General features: G+C 43.5%; 1 protein-coding gene across 1 annotated transcript in view; it reads right to left on the bottom strand.

Annotated features, from left to right (window-relative positions):
- dera (deoxyribose-phosphate aldolase (putative)) overlaps positions 1-17,946 on the bottom strand; it is a 26,376-nt gene extending 8,430 nt beyond the window's left edge. Inside the window, exons 1-6 of the mRNA XM_079530945.1 lie at positions 17,767-17,946; positions 15,907-16,004; positions 7,924-8,071; positions 4,380-4,475; positions 2,970-3,104; positions 2,045-2,173 (exon numbers count right to left, since the gene is read on the bottom strand). Coding sequence (XP_079387071.1) covers positions 2,045-2,173; positions 2,970-3,104; positions 4,380-4,475; positions 7,924-8,071; positions 15,907-16,004; positions 17,767-17,797 — 637 coding nt within the window. The 5' untranslated portion in view covers positions 17,798-17,946. The remainder of the gene's footprint in view (positions 1-2,044; positions 2,174-2,969; positions 3,105-4,379; positions 4,476-7,923; positions 8,072-15,906; positions 16,005-17,766) is intronic.
- Positions 17,947-22,144: the final 4,198 nt, after the last annotated feature.

Below are 22,144 nucleotides of genomic sequence, written 5' to 3'. Positions count from 1 at the left end.
TGAATTATCGTTCCACTCCTCACCAATATAACTGTATCAATAAGACTGAATTATCGTTCCACTCCTCACCAATATAACTGTATCAATAAGACTGAATTATCGTTCCACTCCTCACCAATATAACTGTATCAATAAGACTGAATTATCGTTCCACTCCTCACCAATATAACTGTATCAATAAGACTGAATTATCGTTCCACTCCTCACCAATATAACTATCAATAAGACTGAATTATCGTTCCACTCCTCACCAATATAACTGTATCAATAAGACTGAATTATCGTTCCACTCCTCACCAATATAACTGTATCAATAAGACTGAATTATCGTTCCACTCCTCACCAATATAACTGTATCAATAAGACTGAATTATCGTTCCACTCCTCACCAATATAACTGTATCAATAAGACTGAATTATCGTTCCACTCCTCACCAATATAACTGTATCAATAAGACTGAATTATCGTTCCACTCCTCACCAATATAACTGTATCAATAAGACTGAATTATCGTTCCACTCCTCACCAATATAACTGTATCAATAAGACTGAATTATCGTTCCACTCCTCACCAATATAACTGTATCAATAAGACTGAATTATCGTTCCACTCCTCACCAATATAACTGTATCAATAAGACTGAATTATCGTTCCACTCCTCACCAATATAACTGTATCAATAAGACTGAATTATCGTTCCACTCCTCACCAATATAACTGTATCAATAAGACTGAATTATCGTTCCACTCCTCACCAATATAACTGTATCAATAAGACTGAATTATCGTTCCACTCCTCACCAATATAACTGTATCAATAAGACTGAATTATCGTTCCACTCCTCACCAATATAACTGTATCAATAAGACTGAATTATCGTTCCACTCCTCACCAATATAACTGTATCAATAAGACTGAATTATCGTTCCACTCCTCACCAATATAACTGTATCAATAAGACTGAATTATCGTTCCACTCCTCACCAATATAGCAGCACATAATTGTCAACTAGCTCTCTGTAGTGAGTCCAACAGCCACATGTCTAAACTCCAGTAGCCATGATGGTTCATGAGCGTAAATACCGCGAGGCACGCCGACAGCGCAACGGCCGCCATCCCGTGCCGTCGGTAAAATAAAATGATGAATAAATGCAGAGATGACAGTTACGTTGACCAGATAACTCAGAGATTAAAATAGGGTGCATTTTGCATCCCAAAACGCAGTTTATAGTTAAGGGACGCAATAACTACTACTGTACTGTTTTTATTCTAGTTTATTTTGCTAGCTTTAGTTATAATATTCATTTCTTCTTCTGTTTCTACATGAATAATATAACCACATTATAACCATATCAAATGAAATGGAAGTTAAATGCTGCAATGTGTAAAAATATGACAAAATAAGACTCCTAACATGGTTGAAGTGGGACTCATAAAATGTCCCTGGGACTCATTTCTAAAAGACCATCCCTGCATCCTGGGACTCATTTCTAAAAGACCATCCCTGCATCCTGGGACTCATTTCTAAAAGACCATCCCTGCATCCTGGGACTCATTTCTAAAGGACCATCCCTGCATCCTGGGACTCATTTCTAAAAGACCATCCCTGCATCCTGGGACTCATTTCTAAAGGACCATCCCTGCATCCTGGGACTCATTTCTAAAGGACCATCCCTGCATCCTGGGACTCATTTCTAAAGGACCATCCCTGCATCCTGGGACTCATTACATTGAACACCTATTTACATCACTGATAACTCACCAGGCTGGGTAATAGATCCCAGATAACTCACCAGGCTGGTTAATAGATCCCAGATAACTCACCAGGCTGGTTAATAGATCCCAGATAACTCACCAGGCTGGGTAATAGATCCCAGATAACTCACCAGGCTGGGTAATAGATCCCAGATAACTCACCAGGCTGGGTAATAGATCCCAGATAACTCACCAGGCTGGGTAATAGATCCCAGATAACTCACCAGGCTGGGTAATAGATTCCAGATAACTCACCAGGCTAGGTAATAGATCCCAGATAACTCACCAGCCATCATGGCCACCAGGCTGGCCTTGTAGACATTAGTAAACGTTCCGAGCTCGCCGACGGCCAGGATGCTCTTCATGTGGGCGTGGCCACACGCCTCTCGGAACTGACGCAGCTCGTCGTACACGGCTGCGGACAGGAAGTCACATGACACCAGACAGGAAGTCACATTGATTTATTCATACGTTCATTTGGACGGGACAATCCCGCCCGTTACCACAAAACGCTGTTATTGTTGTATTATCCAATCAGCACCAGTGTTATTGTTGTATTATCCAATCAGAACCAGTGTTATTGTTGTATTATCCAATCAGAACCAGTGTTATTGTTGTATTATCCAATCAGAAACAGTTATCATCCAATCAGAGCCAGTGTTGTTACCTGCCCACTGTCCAATCAGAGCCAGTGTTGTTACCTGCCCACTGTCCAATCAGAGCCAGTGTTGTTACCTGCCCACTGTCCAATCAGAGCCAGTGTTGTTACCTGCCCACTGTCCAATCAGAGCCAGTGTTGTTACCTGCCCACTGTCCAATCAGAGCCAGTGTTGTTACCTGCCCACTGTCCAATCAGAGCCAGTGTTGTTACCTGCCCACTGTCCAGTCAGAGCCAGTGTTGTTACCTGCCCACTGTCCAATCAGAGCCAGTGTTGTTACCTGCCCACTGTCCAATCAGAGCCAGTGTTGTTACCTGCCCACTGTCCAATCAGAGCCAGTGGTGTTACCTGCCCACTGTCCAATCAGAGCCAGTGTTGTTACCTGCCCACTGTCCAATCAGAGCCAGTGTTGTTACCTGCCCACTGTCCAGTCAGAGCCAGTGTTGTTACCTGCCCACTGTCCAATCAGAGCCAGTGTTGTTACCTGCCCACTGTCCAATCAGAGCCAGTGTTGTTACCTGCCCACTGTCCAATCAGAGCCAGTGTTGTTACCTGCCCACTGTCCAGTCAGAGCCAGCGTTCTGTTGATAACGACGTCGATCTCAGACGCTCCGTCTTGGACCGCAGAGCGAACCTCCTCGATGCGACTCTTCAGTGGAGTCTGACCAGCAGGGAACCCCGTAGCCACTACGCAAAGAGTTAAATGTGTTTTATTACTACTCCTATTATTATTATAGTTACAGTAAATGTAGCCTAACAGTGTAATCTATTACCTGAGGAGGCACAGTAAATGTAGTCTAAACAGTGTAATCTATTACCTGAGGAGGCACAGTAAATGTAATCTAAACAGTGTAATCTATTACCTGAGGAGGCACAGTAAATGTAGTCTAAACAGTGTAATCTATTACCTGAGGAGGCACAGTAAATGTAGTCTAAACAGTGTAATCTATTACCTGAGGAGGTACAGTAAATGTAGTCTAAACAGTGTAATCTATTACCTGAGGAGGCACAGTAAATGTAGTCTAAACAGTGTAATCTATTACCTGAGGAGGTACAGTAAATGTAGTCTAAACAGTGTAATCTATTACCTGAGGAGGCACAGTAAATGTAGTCTAAACAGTGTAATCTATTACCTGAGGAGGCACAGTAAATGTAGTCTAAACAGTGTAATCTATTACCTGAGGAGGCACAGTAAATGTAGTCTAAACAGTGTAATCTATTACCTGAGGAGGTACAGTAAATGTAGTCTAAACAGTGTAATCTATTACCTGAGGAGGCTCAGTAAATGTAGTCTAAACAGTGTAATCTATTACCTGAGGAGGCACAGTAAATGTAGTCTAAACAGTGTAATCTATTACCTGAGGAGGCACAGTAAATGTAATCTAACAGTGTAATCTATTACCTGAGGAGGCACAGTAAATGTAGTCTAAACAGTGTAATCTATTACCTGAGGAGGCACAGTAAATGTAGTCTAAACAGTGTAATCTATTACCTGAGGAGGCACAGTAAATGTAGTCTAAACAGTGTAATCTATTACCTGAGGAGGTACAGTAAATGTAGTCTAAACAGTGTAATCTATTACCTGAGGAGGCACAGTAAATGTAGTCTAAACATTGTAATCTATTACCTGAGGAGGCACAGTAAATGTAGTCTAAACAGTGTAATCTATTACCTGAGGAGGCACAGTAAATGTAATCTAAACAGTGTAATCTATTACCTGAGGAGGCACAGTAAATGTAGCCTAACAGTGTAATCTATTACCTGAGGAGGCACAGTAAATGTAGTCTAAACAGTGTAATCTATTACCTGAGGAGGCACAGTAAATGTAGTCTAAACAGTGTATTATAGTTACAGTAAATGTAATCTAACAGTGTAATCTATTACCTGAGGAGGTACAGTAAATGTAGTCTAAACAGTGTATTATAGTTACAGTAAATGTAATCTAACAGTGTAATCTATTACCTGAGGCCACGGGCAGACTGGAGTTGGCTGCTTTCAGTGATCTGACGGCGTCTGCCACTCGAGAAGGATACACACACACTGCTGCAGTGGTGATGCCTGCGCACGCACACACACACACACACACACACACACACACCACACACACACACACACACACCACACACACACAAACACACGCGCACGCACACGCGCACGCACACATGCAAACACACACACACACACAATAGCATGATTAGTGCATAACGATGATGACCTGATCGCAATTATTTTTCGCATAAAATCATTATGAATAAAAACAACATTTGGTTTTCTTTTATATGATGTTCTACTGCTGTTGTCCTGAGACGTCCCCTTATCGTTCACTAAACTCACCCCACACACACAGCTACTGCTGTTGTCCTGCGACGTCCCCTTATCGTTCACTAAACTCACCCCACACACACAGCTACTGCTGTTGTCCTGAGACGTCCCCTTATCGTTCACTAAACTCACCCCACACACACAGCTACTGCTGTTGTCCTGAGACGTCCCCTTATCGTTCACTAAACTCACCCCACACAGCTACTGCTGTTGTCCTGAGACGTCCCCTTATCGTTCACTAAACTCACCACACACAGCTACTGCTGTTGTCCTGCGACGTCCCCTTATCGTTCACTAAACTCACCCCACACACAGCTACTGCTGTTGTCCTGAGACGTCCCCTTATCATTCACTAAACTCACCACACAGCTACTGCCGTTGTCCTGCGACGTCCCCTTATCATTCACTAAACTCACCCCACACACAGCTACTGCTGTTGTCCTGAGACGTCCCCTTATCATTCACTAAACTCACCCCACACACAGCTACTGCTGTTGTCCTGAGACGTCCCCTTATCATTCACTAAACTCACCCCACACACAGCTATACTGCTGTTGTCCTGAGACGTCCCCTTATCATTCACTAAACTCACCCCACACACACAGCTACTGCTGTTGTCCTGAGACGTCCCCTTATCATTCACTAAACTCACCCCACACACACAGCTACTGCTGTTGTCCTGCGACGTCCCCTTATCGTTCCCCTTATCGTTCCCCTTATCGTTCACTAAACTCACCCCACACACATTTACTTGTCCTGAGACGTCCCCTTATCATTCACTAAACTCACCACACACAGCTACTGCTGTTGTCCTGAGACGTCCCCTTATCATTCACTAAACTCACCCCACACACACAGCTACTGCTGTTGTCCTGCGACGTCCCCTTATCATTCACTAAACTCACCCCACACAGCTACTGCTGTTGTCCTGAGACGTCCCCTTATCATTCACTAAACTCACCACACACAGCTACTGCTGTTGTCCTGCGACGTCCCCTTATCATTCACTAAACTCAGCCCACACAGCTATTGCTGTTGTCCTGCGACGTCCCCTTATCATTCACTAAACTCACCCCACACAGCTACTGCTGTTGTCCTGCGACGTCCCCTTATCATTCACTAAACTCACCCCACACACACAGCTACTGCTGTTGTCCTGCGACGTCCCCTTATCATTCACTAAACTCACCACACACAGCTACTGCTGTTGTCCTGAGACGTCCCCTTATCATTCACTAAACTCAGCCCACACAGCTATTGCTGTTGTCCTGCGACGTCCCCTTATCATTCACTAAACTCACCCCACACAGCTACTGCTGTTGTCCTGCGACGTCCCCTTATCATTCACTAAACTCACCCCACACAGCTACTGCTGTTGTCCTGCGACGTCCCCTTATCCTTCACTAAACTCACCCCACACAGCTACTGCTGTTGTCCTGCGACGTCCCCTTATCATTCACTAAACTCACCCCACACAGCTACTGCTGTTGTCCTGAGACGTCCCCTTATCGTTCACTAAACTCACCCCACACACACAGCTACTGCTGTTGTCCTGAGACGTCCCCTTATCATTCACTAAACTCACCCCACACAGCTACTGCTGTTGTCCTGAGACGTCCCCTTATCATTCACTAAACTCACCCCACACACACAGCTACTGCTGTTGTCCTGCGACGTCCCCTTATCGTTCACTAAACTCACCCCACACACACAGCTACTGCTGTTGTCCTGAGACGTCCCCTTATCATTCACTAAACTCACCCCACAGCTACTGCTGTTGTCCTGAGACGTCCCCTTATCATTCACTAAACTCACCCCACACAGCTACTGCTGTTGTCCTGAGACGTCCCCTTATCCTTCACTAAACTCACCCCACACAGCTACTGCTGTTGTCCTGAGACGTCCCCTTATCATTCACTAAACTCACCCCACACAGCTACTGCTGTTGTCCTGAGACGTCCCCTTATCATTCACTAAACTCACCCCACAGCTACTGCTGTTGTCCTGAGACGTCCCCTTATCATTCAATAACTCACCCCACACAGCCGGCAGTTTTTTGCTTCTATGCCTAGCTTTGTGTGTTTGTGTGAATTTTAGCTGATGATTTGATTGGCTGAGCAAAGTACATATCGAGATAAAAATCACACCCGTGTGAACTGAGTGGTGTAAGGTTTTATATAGCATGATCAGCTGTGGTCTGACGTAATGTCTAACGTAATGAAATAAGGTAAGGTATTATGTAGCCTGATCAGCTCTGATCTGACGTAATGAAATCACACCCGGATGTGATTTCACAACTGGCTTTTTTTGTGCAGAGAAAATGACCACGGTTGCTACGGTCATCCAGTTCACCCGGGTGTGATTTAATTACGTCAGAAATTATTTTGAACATAGCAACCATGCTAATTTTTTTATGCACACAAAAGCCAGTTGTAGGAGTGGTTTACACCACTCAACAAAAAGTGAAGACAGAAAAGTGTGGAGACAAATTGTGATTGGCCGGAATGAGATGATGTCATGATGATAAGACCGCCCCACACATTTTTTAGTGTTTACTTTTTACCGTAGGTTTAACTCTCGAGTCTCAAACTGGCGCCATTTTTATTTTTCATCAGAGTAAAGCATGGACAGAGTGGCGCTGGATGATGACATCAGAGTAAAGCATGGACAGATTGGTGGCGCTGGATGATGACATCAGAGTAAAGCATGGACAGAGTGGCGCTGGCTGATGACATCAGAGTAAAGCATGGACAGATTGGTGGCGCTGGATGATGACATCAGAGTAAAGCATGGACAGATTGGTGGCGCTGGATGATGACATCAGAGTAAAGCATGGACAGATTGGTGGCGCTGGATGATGACATCAGAGTAAAGCATGGACAGAGTGGCGCTGGCTGATGACATCATCAAAAGGTGACTTTATGAAATACCAGTCTGCCTCCTGATTGGCTGGCCAGACTGAGTCGAGAAGTGACAAAACAGATTGACGGAACGCAGCCAATCAGGATGGAGCATAGGCTATAGAGCAGCTCTGGACCAATGGGCTGTGCCTGTGAGGCTTTGAGACATGGACCAATGGGCTGTGAGGCTTTGAGACATGGACCAATGGGCTGTGAGGCTTTGAGACATGGACCAATGGGGCTGTGAGGCTTTGAGACATGGACCAATGGGCTGGCTGCCTTACCTCTGTCCTTCATGTCCATGCTGTCCAGCAGCTCTGGACCAATGGGCTGTGAGGCTTTCAGACACAGCCGGTGGACATTGGACGGAGTGTCGTCTCCAGCCAGCGTGGTGAGGTCAATGCAGGTCACGGCCCTGAGCAGCCACGCCGCCTAGTGGAGACATGACACACTGCAGCTAAATACATATATACACACCCCCTAGTGGACACATGACACACTGCAGCTAAATACATATATACACACCCCCTAGTGGACACATGACACACTGCAGCTAAATACACATATACACACCCCCTAGTGGACACATGACACACTGCAGCTAAATACATATATACACACCCCCTAGTGGAGACATGACACACTGCAGCTAAATACATATATACACACCCCCTAGTGGAGACATGACACACTGCAGCTAAATACATATATACACACCCCCTAGTGGACACATGACACACTGCAGCTAAATACACACCCCCTAGTGGACACATGACACACTGCAGCTAAATACATATATACACACCCCCTAGTGGACACATGACACACTGCAGCTAAATACACACCCCCTAGTGGACACATGACACACTGCAGCTAAATACATATATACACACCCCCTAGTGGACACATGACACACTGCAGCTAAATACACACCCCCTAGTGGACACATGACACACTGCAGCTAAATACATATATACACACCCCCTAGTGGACACATGACATGACACACTGCAGCTAAATACATATATACACACCCCCTAGTGGACACATGACACACTGCAGCTAAATACATATATACACACCCCCTAGTGGACACAAGACACACTGCAGCTAAATACACACCCCCTAGTGGACACATGACACACTGCAGCTAAATACACACCCCCTAGTGGACACATGACACACTGCAGCTAAATACATATATACACACCCCCTAGTGGACACATGACACACTGCAGCTAAATACACACCCCCTAGTGGACACATGACACACTGCAGCTAAATACATATATACACACCCCCTAGTGGACACATGACACACTGCAGCTAAATACACACCCCCTAGTGGACACAGGACACACTGCAGCTAAATACACACCCCCTAGTGGACACATGACACACTGCAGCTAAATACACACCCCCTAGTGGACACATGACACACTGCAGCTAAATACATACACACCCTAGTGGACACAAGACACACTGCAGCTAAATACACACCCCCTAGTGGACACAAGACACACTGCAGCTAAATACACACAGCCATGCCCCCTAGTGGACACAAGACACACTGCAGCTAAATACATACACACCCCCTAGTGGACACATGACACACTGCAGCTAAATACACACCCCCTAGTGGACACATGACACACTGCAGCTAAATACATACACACCCTAGTGGACACATGACACACTGCAGCTAAATACACACAGCCATGCCCCCTAGTGGACACATGACACACTGCAGCTAAATACACACCCCCTAGTGGACACAAGACACACTGCAGCTAAATACACACCCCCTAGTGGACACATGACACACTGCAGCTAAATACACACCCCCTAGTGGACACATGACACACTGCAGCTAAATACACACCCCCTAGTGGACACATGACACACTGCAGCTAAATACACACCCCCTAGTGGACACAAGACACACTGCAGCTAAATACATACACACCCCCTAGTGGACACATGACACACTGCAGCTAAATACACACCCCCTAGTGGACACATGACACACTGCAGCTAAATACATACACACCCTAGTGGACACATGACACACTGCAGCTAAATACACACAGCCATGCCCCCTAGTGGACACATGACACACTGCAGCTAAATATGTGTGATGACGGATGGCTGTCAGCGTTTTTAGCCCAAGTAGTGATTTCTGTGCAGAAGTTGCTTGGAATGGATTCAGATTGTTGCAAATGTTGCCTTATATGGGTTGTTAATGGTATGGTCACATATTATAAACCTTATATGGGTTGTTAATGGTATGGTCACATATTATAAACCTTATATGGGTTGTTAATGGTATGGTCGCATATTATAAACCTTATATGGGTTGTTAATGTTATGGTCGCATATTATAAACCTTATATGGGTTGTTAATGTTATGGTCGCATATTATAAACCTTATATGGGTTGTTAATGTTATGGTCGCATATTATAAACCTTATATGGGTTGTTAATGTTATGGTCGCATATTATAAACCTTATATGGGTTGTTAATGTTATGGTCGCATATTATAAACCTTATATGGGTTGTTAATGGTATGGTCGCATATTATAAACCTTATATGGGTTGTTAATGGTATGGTCGCATATTATAAACCTTATATGGGTTGTTAATGTTATGGTCGCATATTATAAACCTTATATGGGTTGTTAATGGTATGGTCGCATATTATAAACCTTATATGGGTTGTTAATGTTATGGTCGCATATTATAAACCTTATATGGGTTGTTAATGGTATGGTCACATATTATAAACCTTATATGGGTTGTTAATGGTATGGTCGCATATTATAAACCTTATATGGGTTGTTAATGGTATGGTCGCATATTATAAACCTTATATGGGTTGTTAATGGTATGGTCGCATATTATAAACCTTATATGGGTTGTTAATGGTATGGTCACATATTATAAACCTTATATGGGTTGTTAATGGTATGGTCGCATATTATAAACCTTATATGGGTTGTTAATGGTATGGTCGCATATTATAAACCTTATATGGGTTGTTAATGTTATGGTCCCATATTATAAACCTTATATGGGTTGTTAATGTTATGGTCGCATATTATAAACCTTATATGGGTTGTTATTGGTATGGTCGCATATTATAAACCTTATATGGGTTGTTAATGTTATGGTCGCATATTATAAACCTTATATGGGTTGTTATTGGTATGGTCGCATATTATAAACCTTATATGGGTTGTTAATGGTATGGTCGCATATTATAAACCTTATATGGGTTGTTAATGTTATGGTCGCATATTATAAACCTTATATGGGTTGTTAATGGTAGCCCAACTTTCAGCAGCTGTCACAGATTCTCCTTTTAGGGAAACTGAATTTCAACCAATGTGCAGTGTTGGGCGCGTTACTTTAAAAAAGTAATTAGTTATAGTTACTAGTTACTTCTCCAAAAAAGTAACTGAATTGTAAAAGTAACTAGTTACTAGGAAAAGTAACTATTTGCGTAAAAAAGTTGTAATATGTCAAAGAATTTGGATTGTTTTTGGGAGCAGGTTTCACAAGCCAGGTGCATAGAGTAGAACAGCATAGACAGATACTTACAACTTACACATAATAACCTTTGCCATGAGGGAGAAATAAACTTCAACTTCAATATATGTTTTGCACTTCAATATAATATTTATTGCACCTCAACGCACAGCAACTGGTAGATAACAACAGTAAACTAGAAAAAGTGCCCTTCTGGGCACAGGTCTCCACCAGGAGGATAGGAGTGTGTGAGATCTTTTTTGTTTGTTTGTTTTTTGCAACAATTTTCTTCATTTTGTTGAGGAAATGCAGAGCCAGATCACTCATCGAATCTCTGAGGATAGAATTCTGGATGAGCAGGACGATGTGCAGCATTTTGAACGAAACGGGCCACTCCTGAAAACTTTAGAAGGCAATGTTAGCCAATCAGTGTAGAATCTGAGAAATCCAACAGATTCGTCTTGATCACATGACTACAGAGATCATGTGTACCGATTTGCGTGAGATTTGGATGAAATCTGTGCGACTAACATAAGCAATGTGTTTAGCAGAAATCGGCCTCATGGTGGCGCTATAACCGGCAGATGTGGAGGGATGCAGGGACAATGTTTTTTCCATGGCCTCTAGGGAGTGCGCATACATAAGTTGTATACAGATTGATGAAGTTATAGCTAAAAACAGGAATTGGCCTGTTATAGCGCCACCATGAGGCTGATTTGGAAATGAATGAGTGGCATGTCGTCCTTGGCCTAGTGGAAATGTGCGTGTATAATTTCACGGAAATTGCACACTGTGTTTGTGATTTGTGGCATTTTGTTCGAAACGGACAAATCATGTGAGCTTTGGAAGCCAATATTAGCCAATCAGGATGGAAGATGGGAAATTGTGCAGATCTGTGTTGATCACATGACTATGGAGATATTGTATACCGAATTGTGTGATGTATGGATAAAATGTGTACGAGTAATCTACAGAAATGTGTTTTGCCTAAATCGGCCTCATGGTGGCGCTATAACAGGCCGTTGAGGAATATTTGGGGCAGAGGTTCGTCGTTGGCATCCATGGAGTGTGTGTGCACAGTTTGGCATGGATCGGGCCAACGGTGCCGGAGATTAGCTGATAACGGACGGACGGACGGACGGAAGGACACACACACGGACGGAGTGCAAAACATACTCTCTCCCCATGCCTTCGGCCTGGTGGAGACAACCAGGTGTAATTGCCTACACCAGTGGTTCTCAAACTTTTTGGACCTCCAGTCTCAATATGTTGAAATAAAAGTAAGTAACCTATTTTCCATTCAGTGACAGTTGTGCTAGTCAAAATTCTTCCTTAATTTGGTTTAAAACTTTACAGAGCAACATGTTCACATACATTTGTCAACTATAAAGAAAAACACTGGACTACACTACAGTGCTTTTAGTGTAAATTAATAAAATCCTTTTGACTGCCACTCCCAATAGCAGCTTTTCTGTGACATATATTCATATTTTTAATTCATAATTTTAATGCCAAAAGAAAAATCCACGATATACACACTATATCTCATTTTGACGGGGCAAGACTATAGTATTGGGACAATCAGTCCGGTAATGTGGCGGTAACGTCACCATTATGCCGATTCTGACCAAATAGAGCGAGTGAGCGATGACCACTTCCGGTTTGCGATCAAAATATCCGGTAGTATCTTTGCTACTGTGCAGCACTATCAGATGTCCGGAATGCTAAGCTATCATCGTATTTTTCATAACTAAGTCAAATTAAGCTCTAATCAAGCCCAAAATATCGCATTTTACGCAGCGATGCATGCGCGATCACGCGCGTGCGTGATCGACCGTGCACGCTCGGATTTCAGCCGGTTTTCGGAAGATTACATCGGCCGTTAGCCGTTGGCCTTGTACCGCCAATTTGTGAAAGCCATCTTGTCTGATTGTTCGTCGTGACTCGCCATCTCTTCTCTACTGGTTGTTGTTAAAGTTAGTTTGCTTGTGTGTGTGCGCCGCGCTGGGTTTGTGTGTAAAAAAATACCCATGAAGATACCAATACCAAGGATTCATACGTGAGGTCATGTCACAGCTTAAACAGCGTCGAGTCCGTGTTACTTCCTGGTTGCGTAACAGCAAAAAGTAAGAGACATCACTGTCGTATCCTTGGTATTTTTTTCTAACCGTGTCATGTTTGCAGCAGGAGGAGGAGCAGCGCGCACACACACACACACACACACACACACACACACACACACACACACACACACACACACACACACACACACACACACACACACACACACACACACACACACACACACACACACACACACACACACACACACACACACACACACACACACACACACACACACACACACACACGACTCCGACATAGTAACGGAGCACATTTCATTGTCAGTAACGGTGGAAATTGTAATTATTTAGATTACCAGTTACTGAAAAAAATAACGACGTTAGGTAACGCCGTTTGTTTAAACGCCGTTATGCCCAACACTGCCAATGTGAGATGTGACACTATAAGCAGATCTACAAGCTCACATTATAGATCTGTTCAAATAAGCAGATCTACAAGCTCACATTATAGATCTGCTAATTCCACTGAATGTTGGCCTATGATTGATGCGTGTCACATTCTTGATTGATGTTGTCATGAATATGGAAATTAGGCCTGTCACAATCATTGCACTAATCACAATTATTTTTGCATAATCGTCAAATGTTGAAATCAATGATAGCAGCAACAGCGGATCTACAAGTGAGCTTGTAGATCCACTATTTTAAAATCACAATATCTGTAATATCTGCTCTGATGTACAGTTTGTGATCACGAAGCCTGGAGACCAAACAGAAATACAAACTGTAACCGATGTTCAAGAAAAACAATAATAATAATAATAATAAAGTTAGCGATGTGCCGATGAGACATTTTGGCCGATATCGATATCCGATATACTGAATCGCTGTTATGGCCGATATTACCGATGTCGTCATTCTGTATTGAAAAATTATAATTATTTTGTCAATTCTGAAAAATATATGTAACATAACTAAAGGCTTAGGCAAGTCAGATTGAACTTTAATACCTTTTATATTTAATATTGTGAGCTTGTAGATCTGTTCATGCTTGTAGATCTGTTCATGCTGTTACTTTGGGCTTGTAGATCTGTTCAAGCTGTTACTTTGGGCTTGTAGATCTGTTCAAGCTGTTACTTTGGGCTTGTAGATCTGTTCAAGCTGTTACTTTGGGCTTGTAGATCTGTTCAAGCTGTTACTTTGGGCTTGTTTATCTGTTCAAGCTGTTACTTTGGGCTTGTTTATCTGTAAAGACAGACAGATTAATCGGACCGATTCATTAATCGGTCTGAATGATTAATCGAGCCGATGCCGATTAATCTAAAAACAACTACAATCGGCCGATACCGTGTTGTGTTGATGTGTTTGCAGATTAATCTCCATCACTATAGCGTGTGAAAACGTGTACGTCACCAAGAGGAGGGCGGCGTCTGAAAAGCTAGGGACGGCCCTCTCGTGGGCATTCAATTCTAGCCCACATCACTCAGAATAGAGTGACGGTGGTATGTTTTTGTAAATATTGAGCTCGTTCTTGGCGACAACATAGTGAACCAACACCAGGATGGATAGAAAGAACGTCGGGCCCAAATACATTACAAGGACAAGGAAAATGTTGTGAACAAACACGGCTGTGCTTAGATACTTTGTTGAACGTTATGTCTCTGCGCCCGTGCGCCGTACAGCCAAGATCCAAGCCATTCTACGTCTTTTTGTAAACTCGTCAATCTGGGTTCCTTGATGCTGTCTCCATGCTGGAAAGCTGAACATCTAATTCCGTTTTCTGGCTCATTTCCTCGACGTGACCTGCTGTGGCACTTATTTACTGAGCAAGTCTGCACCATTGTGAGGTCAGTTTAAAAAAATAACGTATACAAGCACACCGGATGGTCGTTTAATGTAAACAAACCAGACAAGCCAACAAGTATTGCGGCCGCTACCACGTGACACATATGTTGACGCCCCCTCCAGGAGATTTTGGTACACACTATAAAGAATCATTGATCACAACTATTGGTGTGACTATGAATGGTGGACCATAGTCTGTAATGAGTGACAGAAACCTACACCACATTAAATACTAGATTCATATCAAAATATTAACATACATAAAAAACACAATAATTAATGGTCGACTTCAATGTGAAACGGTGACTGACAGACCTTAACCGATTCTGGACGGGAACCCCTTTTGGTGTTTTAAGCATTATGTTATGCTTTAGCTATTGAAAAATAGCAGATCTACAAGCTCGTAGCGCGGCACTTGATCTGCTATTTTTGAAAGATCGTGACAATGTGGCGCAGATCTTTGAATATGTATACCTTCAGAGCGAACGTTTTTAACTCAAATCTTTGCTTCTGGGGCGGTCCCTGCAACTACATATTTTCAGATGGGGGTCGGCGGCCAATTACATATAATTTTTGGGGGTCCTTGACATGAAATAGTGTTAGAACCACCGATATAGAAACGTAGGGTTTTCAGAATACTGTCATGATATAGAAGACATTTAGTATAATCGTCCTCAGTTCTAAACGGTCCTGCTCCGACACGGTTAAATATTCTCATCAAATCAAACATTGCATCACAGCAGACAAACAGTCCAGCAGGGGGCGTAGTTACTCATACAGTCCACCAGGGGGCGTAGTTACTCATTTACCTGCCACTGTTTCTTGTTGACTTTCCGTCCTTCAATCTGTTGAGCTCTTTTCAACACGGCCTGAGAGTTCACTCTGACCCTGGAGACCCACTGCAGGTCTGGTAGAGAGACATAGACACACAGAGAGAGAGAGAGAGTTCACTGTCTGGTAGAGAGACATAGACACACAGAGAGAGAGAGAGAGTTCACTGTCTGGTAGAGAGACATAGACACACAGAGAGAGAGTTCACTGTCTGAGAGAGAAGCATAGACGTACAGAGAGAGAGAGGACTCAAACTTGAATGTCTGAGACAGACATGGAGGGGCAGGTGGGCAACCCTTAGTGTTTTATTTAGCTGCCAGGGGCAGGTGGGCAACCCTTAGTGTTTTATTTAGCTGCCAGGGGCAGGTGGGCAACCCTTAGTGTTTTATTTAGCTGCCAGGGGCAGGTGGGCAACCCTTAGTGTTTTATTTAGCTGCCAGGGGCAGGTGGGCAACCCTTAGTGTTTTATTTAGCTGCCAGGGACAGGTGGGCAACCCTTAGTGTTTTATTTAGCTGCCAGGGACAGGTGGGCAACCCTTAGTGTTTAATTTAGCTGCCAGGGGCAGGTGGGCAACCCTTAGTGTTTAATTTAGCTGCCAGGGGCAGGTGGGCAACCCTTAGTGTTTTATTTAGCTGCCAGGGGCAGGTGGGCAAACCTTAGTGTTTTATTTGGCTGCCAGGGGCAGGTGGGCAATCTTTACTGACATTATGACAATTATCACAAGCTTGTTAGATATGCCATTTGACATGTACATCTATGTTTACATGTAAACGCATTGACTTCATAATCTTATTGTAACAACGTGCATCTTTCATATATTGTATCTGTCGGTCAGATCAAAGAGTTTTGGATGATTTTACAATTTACAAATACACCGTAGAAATGTTAGGAGCTGTTGGTAGGGCGTTCCACATTTTGGTGGCATAGGAGCGAAATGAATTTAGTCCCTTGTTTGTGCCGAATCTGGGTTGTACATGGTTCCTTGCACTCCCTCTGGTGTTGTGGGTGTGGACTTCGTTAACATTAAGGAAGTATCTAGACAGGTACATGGGTATCTTAGTGAAGTATCTAGACAGGTACATGGGTATCTTAGTGAAGTATTTAGACAGGTACATGGGTATCTTAGTGAAGTATCTAGACAGGTACATGGGTATCTTAGTGAAGTATTTAGACAGGTACATGGGTATCTTGGTGAAGTATTTAGACAGGTACATGGGTATCTTAGTGAAGTATCTAGACAGGTACATGGGTATCTTAGTGAAGTATCTAGACAGGTACATGGGTATCTTAGTGAAGTATCTAGACAGGTACATGGGTATCTTAGTGAAGTATCTAGACAGGTACATGGGTATCTTAGTGAAGTATTTAGACAGGTACATGGGTATCTTAGTGAAGTATCTAGACAGGTACATGGGTATCTTGGTGGTGTATCGAATCTTGTGGACCAGACCCATTGCAAGATGCTGTACTCTGTCGTTTCTTAGCTCATAACATGTCTACGGTGGATTTTTATGAAAAACAAGCTCGGCAGATTGAAAGAGGATAATTCAAGCTTGGACTACAGCTGCAATGTTGGTGAGTTTAACGTTGTGTAAGACAAGCAGATCGCAAACCAAATTGGATGAGTGGGGAGTCAATGGAGGGTATTGCAACAAAATCTAGAGTTGCAAATTGCGGCTAGAATATCTATATAATTAAACTATGAGTCTACATGTCTACATAAAATGCTAAATTACATAAATTGAGTCTTTGCACTCCTGTGAGGTCGTCGAGGATGGTTAAGTAGGGCAACTTCTAAAACATGTAAACACTAAATGTAAAAACAGTAAAATGTTACCCAGGTTGATTCCAGGATTCCTCGCAGACATGTTGATCTCACACAGGATCGATCTATTGAATGATAGATGTATAGATTTATAGATCAGGTGAATCCACAGATGCAGATGTTGTTTAAAAACACTTTGTTCTTTAACTGGAATAACGTGACTGTTGCTCCTACTTCCTGACGGATAGGCACCGCCCCCTCCGTCTGCACCAATCACAGCCAGGCACCACCGGGGCGGTGGTGGGCCGGGCCCTCCGTCTGAACCAATCACAGCCGGGCATTCCTCAACGTCACAGCAGCTCTGGTGTCTATTTGCTGCTCAGAGCTCACATCCGGTCTATGCAAGTGACACCACCGACCGTTTCCGTATCCGCTCTCAGACCGGATGTGAACGCTGACGGTAAAGGGAACCAATCGGCGCTCACCACGTCATCAAGTTGCCAGGTAATGGCGACAGAAATAAGCAAAAGGTCTGAAAATGTAAAATCGTAGCAGAAAAGAAAAGAAAAGCTTGCAGCAGAAGACAACACAGGTCATTATGAATGTGCAGTAGGACTTACTATGCAAAACTAAAACATCAAATAAAATATTTTAAAATAAATAAATAAAGAGATAAATGCATACAGTTGGAGTGGTGATGTCATTACTTCATCCAACCTTTTAGTGTCTAGAAGAAAAACAACAAAAAAGTCTTGTATCCTGCCTTATTTTTAATACTCATTTTTTGATCTGTCCAAAACATTGTGTTTATTGTAATGATTATTTGTCACAACAAGAATTGGTAAACGTCTTTAAATAAATACTTTGAGACGCTTGATTGATTGAAGTATTTATTAACAGTTTGCAGAATTACAGCACATTTCAAGCACAACTCAAGACAAAGACTGTTAACTGTGAGTGGACGACGCCATGAAGCATTACACTTGTTTACAAGAGGGTCCACCGTGTTCAATTCATCAGAGACGTACAAATATAGGCTACTCGCATCTATATAACCTTGGGTGCATAACACAACAATAAAGAATCTATAGCTAAAAATCACACCCGTGTGAAGTGAGGGGCACTAGGCCTATATTAGGTGATGTAATGTGAAGTGAGCGGCACTAGGCCTATATTAGGTGATGTAATGGTGAAGTGAGGGGCACTAGGCCTATATTAGGTGATGTAATGTGAAGTGAGGGGCACTAGGCCTATATTAGGTGATGTAATGTGAAGTGAGGGGCACTAGGCCTATATTAGGTGATGTAATGTGAAGTGAGGGGCACTAGGCCTATATTAGGTGATGTAATGTGAAGTGAGGGGCACTAGGCCTATATTAGGTGATGTAATGTGAAGTGAGGGGCACTAGGCCTATATTAGGTGATGTAATGTGAAGTGAGGGGCACTAGGCCTATATTAGGTGATGTAATGTGAAGTGAGGGGCACTAGGCCTATATTAGGTGATGTAATGGTGAAGTGAGCGGCACTAGGCCTATATTAGGTGATGTAATGGTGAAATGAGGGGCACTAGGCCTATATTAGGTGATGTAATGGTGAAGTGAGGGGCACTAGGCCTATATTAGGTGATGTAATGTGAAGTGAGGGGCACTAGGCCTATATTAGGTGATGTAATGGTGAAGTGAGGGGCACTAGGCCTATATTAGGTGATGTAATGTGAAGTGAGCGGCACTAGGCCTATATTAGGTGATGTAATGTGAAGTGAGCGGCACTAGGCCTATATTAGGTGATGTAATGTGAAGTGAGGGGCACTAGGCCTATATTAGGTGATGTAATGTGAAGTGAGGGGCACTAGGCCTATATTAGGTGATGTAATGGTGAAGTGAGCGGCACTAGGCCTATATTAGGTGATGTAATGTGAAGTGAGGGGCACTAGGCCTATATTAGGTGATGTAATGGTGAAATGAGGGGCACTAGGCCTATATTAGGTGATGTAATGGTGAAGTGAGGGGCACTAGGCCTATATTAGGTGATGTAATGTGAAGTGAGGGGCACTAGGCCTATATTAGGTGATGTAATGGTGAAGTGAGGGGCACTAGGCCTATATTAGGTGATGTAATGTGAAGTGAGCGGCACTAGGCCTATATTAGGTGATGTAATGGTGAAGTGAGCGGCACTAGGCCTATATTAGGTGATGTAATGGTGAAGTGAGGGGCACTAGGCCTATATTAGGTGATGTAATGGTGAAGTGAGGGGCACTAGGCCTATATTAGGTGATGTAATGTGAAGTGAGGGGCACTAGGCCTATATTAGGTGATGTAATGGTGAAGTGAGGGGCACTAGGCCTATATTAGGTGATGTAATGGTGAAGTGAGGGGCACTAGGCCTATATTAGGTGATGTAATGTGAAGTGAGGGGCACTAGGCCTATATTAGGTGATGTAATGGTGAAGTGAGGGGCACTAGGCCTATATTAGGTGATGTAATGGTGAAGTGAGGGGCACTAGGCCTATATTAGGTGATGTAATGTGAAGTGAGGGGCACTAGGCCTATATTAGGTGATGTAATGGTGAAGTGAGGGGCACTAGGCCTATATTAGGTGATGTAATGTGAAGTGAGGGGCACTAGGCCTATATTAGGTGATGTAATGTGAAGTGAGGGGCACTAGGCCTATATTAGGTGATGTAATGGTGATGTAAAACAAACATTAAACGCCATTAACAATAAAGAGACAATATGACGTATTGAGGTACATTATGACGTAAGTTTTCCCTTCATTGTCAACGGCATTTACAAAACAAACATTGAACTAACTTAGGGCAGCTGTGGCTCAGGAGGTAGAGCAGGTCGTCCAATGATCCATGGGTCGGCGGTTCGAATCCCGGCTCCTCCTGTCTACATGTCGAAGTGTCCTTGGGCAAGACACTGAACCCCAGATTGCTCCCGATGTGCTGGTTGGTAGCCTACCTTGCATGGCTTCCGCTGCAATCGGTGTGTGAATGTGTGTGTGAATGGGTGAATGTAATGCACAATCTATGAAGGCGCTATATAAATGCACCATTTTAACTAAAGACACACATTAAACCTGTGTATAGGAGGGGCTATAGCGCCCCTCAAAAACAGGAATTCATCATAAAGGAGGTAAAAAGGAAAAATAAACATATACAGTGAGCTGGGGGAAAAGGGGTGGGCGACTGGGCGGTGGGGGGGGGATTCAGATTCTACGGGGGCCAGTTTCGAATTGCAGCCGTCCGTGAGCGGATTTGAAGGAGTCAAGTCTTAATGACTGTTGGTAGGGCGTTCCACATTTTGGTGGCATATAGTCCCTTGTTTGTGCCGAATCCGGGTTGAACATGGTTTGTCTATGGGGAAAATTAATGGGGAATTATTTCCTGGGCCCCCTCGTCGTCATGAAAGGGGGCGGGGCTGTGAAATGTAGCCATTCTGCACCTGTTCATTATAAGTACTTCAATCAATCAAAACCAGGCTGTGTTCACTGAGCCTGTTTCACCACCAGATGGCAGCATAACACCAGCATGGACCTGGAAGGTATGTACTAAAGGACCACTTCACCACTTTTCAACCTATCTTCATATTATTGGTCCTCACTAAATGTTCATGATAAAATGCCACCATTTTTTTGAGTGGTGCAACCACTCCCTTACGGAGCTGTGTGTGTGGGTGGGTGGCTGGGTGGGTGGGTGGCTGGGTGCGTCTGAGCACGAAAACAGCATGGATGTTTTTCACCACCTGTGCGCAACCTAACACACACACGCACACATATTAACTGTATATATGGTGATTTTGGGTGTGCCAGTACAGTACAACTCTGTCATTTCTCAACCGTTTCGGATGCGGGTCAGCTTGCCGGAATCGGGCCGGCACCATGGGTGCGTTCCTGTCGGTCTGGAACCCCCCCCCCCCCCCCCCCCTCAGTCTGTGTCTCATGCATAGAGTAATAAAAAGGATAGAGGCCGAACCGGAGATAAATATTTATTTTTAAGAAACTATTGTTAAAAAATAAATCTGCCTAACGATGATGTCACTGGTGGGCGGGTTTTTCTTAGCACTAGACCAGGGCTGTTCACCAGGGGGTCCCTAGGGGTCCCTAGGGGGTCCTCAGAGTTTACTATAGTACAGTCGGGGGCCAAACCAAATCTGTGTGTGATAGGAACTTTGAACCCAAGCCTCCCCTGTGTGAGGTCTAGGGACTTCATTAAGTGTCCTATAGTGTGAGGTCTAGGGACTTAATAAAGTGTCCTATAGTGTGAGGTCTATAGGGACTGAATTAAGTGTCCTATAGTGTGAGGTCTAGGGACTTAATTAAGTGTCCTATAGTGTGAGGTCTAGGGACTGAATGAAGTGTCCTATAGTGTGAGTCTAGGGACTTAATTATAGGACACTTAATTTAGTCCCTAGACCTCACACTATAGGACACTTAATTCAGTCCCTGG

The sequence above is a fragment of the Electrona antarctica genome (assembly GCF_951216825.1).
Source record: "Electrona antarctica genome assembly, contig: scaffold_364, whole genome shotgun sequence".
In the NCBI taxonomy this organism is placed as follows: domain Eukaryota; kingdom Metazoa; phylum Chordata; class Actinopteri; order Myctophiformes; family Myctophidae; genus Electrona; species Electrona antarctica.
Note: the sequence above shows the minus strand (reverse complement) of the source record. Positions and strands in the feature narration are given on the sequence as shown.